This window comes from Cyclopterus lumpus, chromosome 19, assembly GCF_009769545.1.
Source record: "Cyclopterus lumpus isolate fCycLum1 chromosome 19, fCycLum1.pri, whole genome shotgun sequence".
Taxonomy (NCBI): domain Eukaryota; kingdom Metazoa; phylum Chordata; class Actinopteri; order Perciformes; family Cyclopteridae; genus Cyclopterus; species Cyclopterus lumpus.
In genome coordinates, this window is record NC_046984.1 from 9095777 (window position 1) to 9103316 (window position 7540).

General features: G+C 39.6%; 1 protein-coding gene across 1 annotated transcript; it reads right to left on the reverse strand.

Moving 5' to 3' along the window:
* Positions 1 to 1362: 1362 nt before the first annotated feature.
* LOC117748788 (potassium voltage-gated channel subfamily A member 7) lies at positions 1363 to 4668 on the reverse strand. Its single transcript, XM_034558859.1, has 2 exons — positions 3982 to 4668; positions 1363 to 2274 (listed from the first exon to the last, which is right to left on the reverse strand). The coding sequence occupies exons 1-2, from the start codon at positions 4666 to 4668 to the stop codon at positions 1363 to 1365; spliced, it is 1599 nt and encodes a 532-aa protein (XP_034414750.1).
* Positions 4669 to 7540: the final 2872 nt, after the last annotated feature.

Sequence of the window (7540 nt, forward strand, 5' to 3'; positions counted from 1 at the left end):
TAAACAAGTGCTGTATAGTTGGGCATTTTAACATATAGGTCGAAGGGGATTGACTTGCTTTTACAATCCATCCTCAATTAGCCATGTATGCCACATGGGAGGCATGTGGGGAAAATAAAGTGTTCCTCAAGAATTCCAAATAACTCCTAGTGAGTTTTTGATGAGTCAAGTTAAGGGTGAACATTTCCTCTAAATTAATTTATCTAATCCTATGTGATTTTATTGTATCTTAAGATATACATGATCAGTGCTGCTCGATCTGTAGAGCTACTACATTTTTAGGTTTGTTAGCTTGCAAATAGTTTCACTTAATATTTACTGACCCTTTATGTAGTTAAATGAACACCAGTAACACAAACTAAAACACATCATTGAAGCCATTTACACTTTCAGTGTTATGTTAGTACACATACTTTCCATGAGTCATCACTGTGATGTTGTGGAAAGTCTAATGTGTTCTAGTGAAACTGAAAACGACATCATTGGAAGCTACTTATTACAGCTTAGTAGCCATGGAAAAGGTTGGCCATGAAAGTGAATCACAATCATCTGTGACTAAACGTTGTGCACAGAGATGCAGTCGAATAAGCAGTGAAGGATTATTTGATGTATTTTATATTCCAAAATAACTTTTGGCTGGATGTGTTCTTCTTTTTGCCTAAACAATAACTATATACCACAGGCGACCATAAATGGCAGTACTTCTTTTCAGAAAATTATTAAAATATAATCTTTATTAAAAACACTGAGTGCGTAATTAAGCAGGTAAATGCAGAAGCTTTGTTATTGCAATAAATACGTGCAGCAGTGTTGTATTATAGCATGATGAAGGTCATGTCAGTCACTTCAGGTCACATAAATCAAAACTACAGCGACAGCTCTGCTGGTTGTTTGGGTACATTTTGAGGAACTGACGTCTATATTGTCAATAATCTATCTGCTTTCACTTCAAACATTTCACCAAAAAGTGACAGTACTAAGACATTATAGTTTCAAGGTACACAACAGACATTCAGAAAGTAATTTTTTTCAAACACAAGTTCTGATCGCATTAATAAATAACAACTCATATTATATTTATATCAAGACCCTGAGAATGTAAAGCTCACTCTCTTTTTTCTTGCTTTGCTTCAAAGCTATATTATACAAAAAGTTTACTTTTAGCAGCATTTGGCTGACTAGTGCTTTAATAAATACCTATAAGTGAACAAGGAGAGGCAATAAAAAGTACTGAGTAGGCACGTTAGTGTTATATTTATAGGTTTACTTTCCAGCATCTTATTTCAAATGTCTTTCATTGTGTTTCATTCTGTTTTTTTATTCGACCTCGTCATTTATTTTACAAAACAATGCTTCCCCTCACTACACTTGAGTAACCAGTGGTTCACTCAGATTCATGTCACCTCCTCTAGACTCTGTGCTCTGCCCTATAGACATACCAGCCAGCAGAGTCCCATTCAAAGGGTTGCAGCTGCCTTCAATGGCATAATATTCTGCCTCTGCCTCTGCATCTCCATCCCCTTCCTCTATTTCCTGCCCTTCTGGCCCCTCGTCCTCCCACAGACCCGTGTGGACGTGAGCGTACTCGATATGATCCTCACATTCAGTCTCTCGATGGTAGAAGTAGCTAAAGTTGGACACTATGACGGGCACTGGCAGGGAGATGGTGAGCACACCGGCAATGGCGCACATTGAGCCCACCAACTTACCCCACACTGTCTGTGGGTACATGTCTCCGTAGCCCACTGTGGTCATGGTGACAACTGCCCACCAGAAGGCATGTGGTATACTGATAAAGTCTGTGTTGGCATGGTCGGCCTCAGCAAAGTAGATGGCGCTGGAGAAGAGGATGACGCCAATAAACAGGAAGAAGATAAGCAGGCCCAGCTCGCGCATGCTGGCCCTCAGTGTTTGACCAAGGATCTGGAGGCCCTTAGAGTGACGAGACAACTTGAAGATCCTGAACACCCTCACTAACCTGATGACTCTGATGATGGCCAGAGATGTGGCCGGAGTAGCATCATTGTCCTTGGCCAGCTCTGTTCCCAGAGTGACAAAAAAGGGCAGGATAGCACTGAAATCGATTATGTTCATGACATCCTTGAAGAAGCTCATCTTGCTGGGAGAGCAAGTGAAGCGCATGAGGAGCTCGAAGGAGAACCAGCATATACAGATGGTCTCCACCAGGAAGAAGGGGTCATGGAAAACATTTTGTGGAAGAGGCATGTTCTCAGATACGTTCTTTGGCTGGGAGTGGTACGTGTAAAAATATTCCTGGAGTAAAGGAGACAGGAGAGAAAGATATAAAACATAATTGAAGTATCACAATAACAAGAATGAACATACAGAATCATAACTTTCATTTTGTCAATCGTTCCTCAAACTATAAATAATTTGAAGGGGTAAATATGAAGATAAACTGAGCAACCTTTCTTGACTAGAGCAGTCCGGCACGTAACCCTCCATTAAAGAGCAAATTTATGTTTTTACACTTTATGTAAAACTACCTATATATTTAACGCAATGATATGAGAGTAGTATTTATTATCACATCTAAGTCTCTGCAAGAAAGCGAATATACATATTGTCCAAAATGCCAGTAAATTATAAACTGTATATCATGTTATGCTGAAATACAGTTTTTATGGTATTCTAATAAACTACATAGAGCTTCGGTATGTTATCGACAGCCTTCATCATCATAAAAGCATTTGACATCTGCGGCTTTACATTTCAATCGTAGCTTGGCCGATCTCCTTTTCCGTCCACCTGTCTTTCCGTCCTCAGTGTTTGTTCTTAGCATAACGTTTAAGCATTAGATAGTGGCTGTTTAAAACATCTTACACCCATCATCAAGTTAAAAGTGTGAAAGCGGATGATAGAGATATAAAGGGATCAGTTCAGCATGCTGTAATGGGCTGTGTGTAATAAAGTTTCAGAGTAGTTTAAATAAATCACGAGTATTCCTTCTGACTTTCAGTAGCAGGTCAGTGACAGTGTTTATTACTAAAGGTGGACATGTATGTGTTGATCTGCTCCAAGGGCTCTCCTAAGACTAAATATAGCCCTGTGAGATCTCCGAAGAGAAACATGAGATTGTCTCCTCGTCTGACTCAACCTTGGTTGATATCCCGTCTCACTGGCCTCTGCAACAACTGTGTAACATTACTAAGAGCAGTTCATTGGGTTTGGAGTAAGTTGCAGTAGTTTTCTGGCAGCTCCTTAGTGTAAAGGCAGCCGGGTCTGGCACAGCGGCCCTGGAGGAATGTGTTAACATGACCCAACGTACGCTTATCATTCTGAGGCCTTTTAGTGTCAGGTTCTAAGCCGCCGGAAGGTTTTGGCTCACCTTTTTACCTATGTGTTTGGTCTTGTTTGACCTTTTATCCTTTTATTAACACAACTAACCATCTCCTCAACCTTTATTTTTCTTTCCCTTCTCGCTCCCCCCCCCCCCCCATCCCCCCAAACAAACACATGTTACCCACCTCTACCCTTTAGCGCTTCCTGAATATGAGTGTATCAAATTTTACAACCGACTAAAATAATCACACCATAGTTTCCCCTCCTCCCTCTCTCTCTCTCTCTCTCTCTCTCTCTCTCTCTCTCTGGTCTGCTCCCAGACATATTGGTAAATACATGTACTCACCTAGTGTGTGTTTACCTAAACACCTGCTTCCTGTAATATCATGTTTCAGTTTGACCCAGGCTGTCACAGACTTCCCATTCAAGGCATAACGCCAGGTGTTGGTATCTCTGTTTTACCAATTGGCATTGAATTATTTGAAGGACTTCCATCGATGTATCCTTCAAACCTTTACCTGCCTGTACGCCAAATGTGACGCTTTATTTAATGTACATGTTACTGCATATTCCGAGATATTGTTTTACTGTTGTTAAAACACTTCTCAACCCTCCATCCCTGACACCTCTTTTATACTAATCTGCCTCCCAAACATGCACTTTAATCACATTGCCTACCTCCCGTTTCTCCTTCTCATTCCTGAAGTCGGGCAGTGTCTCCAGGCAGAAGATGAGGATGGACAGCACAATTACCATGACACTGATGATGGCTATGATACGTGCGCCCGAAGAGGACTCGGGGTGCTCAAACAGCATCCACAGTCTTTTCTGGATCTCGTTGGATGGAAGTGCCCTCTCCTCCTCTTTTGGAAAACCTTCGTCCTCTTTAAAGTGTCTCACAATGTCCTCTCCCAGCTCGTAGAACATCAGCTCATCCATGAAGATGTCCAGGGGTATGTTCGCGGGCCTCCGAAGCCTCCCGCCTGACTGGTAAAAATACAGAATGGCGTCAAAGCAGGCACGGTTTCGGTCCAGGAAGACCTCGTTTCGAAGTGGATCAAAGTAGCGTGACCTGCGCCTGGGGTCACCAAGCAAGGAGTCAGGGAATTGAGCTAAGGTGCGAAGCTGAGTTTCATATCGCATCCCTGAGACATTGATGGCCAGTCTCTCACTCAGCGCCCATCCACTCCTCCATAGAGACCCAGAACGCCAGCCCTCTTTCTTCTTCTCTGTCTCGTTCCCTTTGGTCTCCTTCTCTCCTTTTTCCTCACAGTCTAGGTGGTTCTTCAGCTGCTTACCGCTTTCTCCATCGCTCTCTTCCCCTCTGCCTCCTCTTTCGTCTTCCTGTGGGTCACTGCTCTCCATTCCTGTGTGCATCGCAGGCCAGGGAATGCTGCAAACCACTCTCGTAAGAATCCGTAGGACAACTGGACTTAAAAGCAAACCCTGTCTGAAACCAGAGTGATAGTTCCATCAGTGGATTTCAATTTCAATTGATTAGCACATGGCTTTAGATACTGTAGCAGGGTCAGTTTGTATAAACATTCTCCATGCTATATTTAATTGCAGTTAAACATACACATTCAATCAGAAAGTTGCAAACCTTTCCTTTAAACGTTAATAATTCAATTGAAATCAAAAGCTGAACTGTGGATAAAAAATAAAAAAAAGTCAAAGAACAAACAATGTTAGTTCCTAGTTAGCAAGATGAAAGCATTTACTCACTAAGTGTAAAACAGCTACTGACAGAGATTAAAAGCCGGATGAAGGATCACATTGTTCGTCTCCTGTCTGTGTTTCTCTCATCATGTTCGTCTGTCGTATAAACAAAGTCCTTGTTTGGCTGTGACTTTCAGTCCATTGGCAGCTAAACTCTCTGACCAGGTCGTGCACCAACTGAGCTTCCAGTGGTTTGCTCAGGGATCATCCACGTTCTTATCCCTTGCTGCCTCCACGTTGTATGTCTTGAAATTGTTTGGGAATGCTGTCCTGTTGAAATTCAATCCCTTCTAGTTGCCTCCAACCCCTCCCAGTCCTTTACCTCCATTTTAGCTATGAGGCAAGACAACCTTCAACCTCACTATCAAATGTCACCTCTGCCTGGCACTGCGTGGTGTTACACTATCTAACAAGCATGGTACTCTGACTGACCGACGTCTCTCACTCTTCCTCATTAACTCAAATGCAATTTGATTTGATGGGTATCAATAAAAATATATTTTTTTAAATAAAATGGGTAACTGATAGCCGGAGAAAAAAAAGTTATGTCTGATTACTACATTTAATCACTAATGTTATTAAATGATGTGCTTAAATGACTTATAGATGGATTAGTTGAAATAGTTTTTAATTATTATAAGGGATTTACACTGACATGGTTTGGGGTAAGTTAGTTATTTATATGTTTCAAAAGCTTGCACCTTTTAGATTAACCAAATTGTAATTTGTAAAAGAATTGAAATGATCGAGGTCAAGACAACAACAAACCCATGACAAAATGACATTGTATTAATATTTGTGTTCACAAAACCTATAAGATATAAACATTTTGGAAATCAAGTTGGCAATTATATTAAAGTTGCAAACTTATGATCACCTCAGCAAAATCCTTTTGTTTTTCAATTAATTTACAATTCACGTATCAAACATCTACCCTTTCATAATTTTATTTTCCCACCAGATATATCATTACTATAGAAGGAACAAGATAAGATAAGAGAAAAGATAAGATATCCCCAAAAAAAGCCAGGGAGTTTTGAAAAAGATACAGATTCATTGATCATTTTAATCTCCATGTTTTTTTTGTGTTCATCTAAAAGAAGTAAAAGTTTTCAATCAGAATGCACAGGTAATGTATTTACACCCACTGTGACTTGATTGACAATCTTTCCACCCAATAAAGCCCTGACACTAACCTGCTGTATTTACACGTGAAGGATACCCAAACATACTCGTTTTCTTTCCCCAGAAAGCATTACAAGCCACCTGTTAGAAGTTCGTAAAGTAAATTGTAAAATAGTAAATTGTAATTTTAAGAGTAACAAGTAAGTACTTGTAAGGGGAGTAACAAGCTGAGGTAATAGTTTGCCTCAAGGATAGTTATTACATGAATTTATTATTATTGTATTATTGGATAAATGCATGGGCTCACATTTGATTATTTGTAGCAAGTTATTTTTTAATTTTGTCTTTAGTTGTCTTTAGTTTAAATAAAATTTGACTCTTGTCAGCCTCCTCGATACCATCACCTCCAAGTCACGATCTGTCTCCCAATCTGTTGGCCGTCCCCACGGGGCTGCTGTGCCTCACAAAACAACATGCAGCAGGAAGGAAAGCAACACCTGAACCACAGAGGACTGAATTGCAGGTGCTCTGGATCAGGTAGATAGTTGTATCATAAGCTTGTGTGGAACTAATTGATATGGACAATATGAAATGAATATCCTTCATTGTGTGGGTTTAAGTTCTGACAAACAGGTTTGCCAACAGCCTGCAGAGATTATACAATGAAGATATTCTAATAAAATGCTGTGCATATAAAAGGATTCAAGCTACTATGTGTAAAGATAAACCTGCAATTTATTGACAATGACAGGGATACAAATAAAAATAAAATGACCCTTGAATTTTGAACCTGTTTTGGAATTTGAAATTTGAAATGTAATCACGGTAATGTGTCACATTGCATATCTCTTTCTTATTGGTATAATAATAATAATAATAATAATAATAATAATAATTTAATTCCATTTGTTTTGACTTTGTGATTAAAACAAATACAATCCAAAACAAACACTACTGTGTATTAACCACCAGAGGGAGATGAAGTTTTGGCACAAAAGCAAACAACTGAAGGAGGCCTCTGCCGACATTTCCTCATACAGTAGCTGCCTTCAATCACAGAATAAATACATTGGTCACTGGGCTGCTACGTTACATCCCCATTTGATGGCATATCATGTCATCAAATGATGTCACTTTGACTGGTTACTATGAATCTAACGACCCTTCGTGTAAATGTGCTTAAAAAGAAAAAAGCTTGAAGGTATCTACAGAATACCCCATAAAGTAGAATATCAAGTATTAATTGAATGCAGTCAGGACATCTTCTAGTTTTAAGGGTGGTAATGATGTGGATATCAACCACAAAATGACACCCTATAGAAATGCAGTGTTATTGTTAGGATTATGCAAATATTGGATAAATAAATACTATGACGGAGAAGTAGTGGCTTCA

What these genes read in the sequence shown, in the direction of transcription:
- LOC117748788 (XM_034558859.1), bottom strand. Translation starts at nt 4,668, where the DNA reads ATGGAGAGCAGTGACCCACAGGAAGACGAAAGAGGAGGCAGAGGGGAA. An exon ending in ATGAGAAGGAGAAACGGGAG is followed by an intron (nt 2,275 to 3,981) that starts GTAGGCAATGTG and finishes CCTTTACTCCAG; the next exon opens with GAATATTTTTACACGTACCA.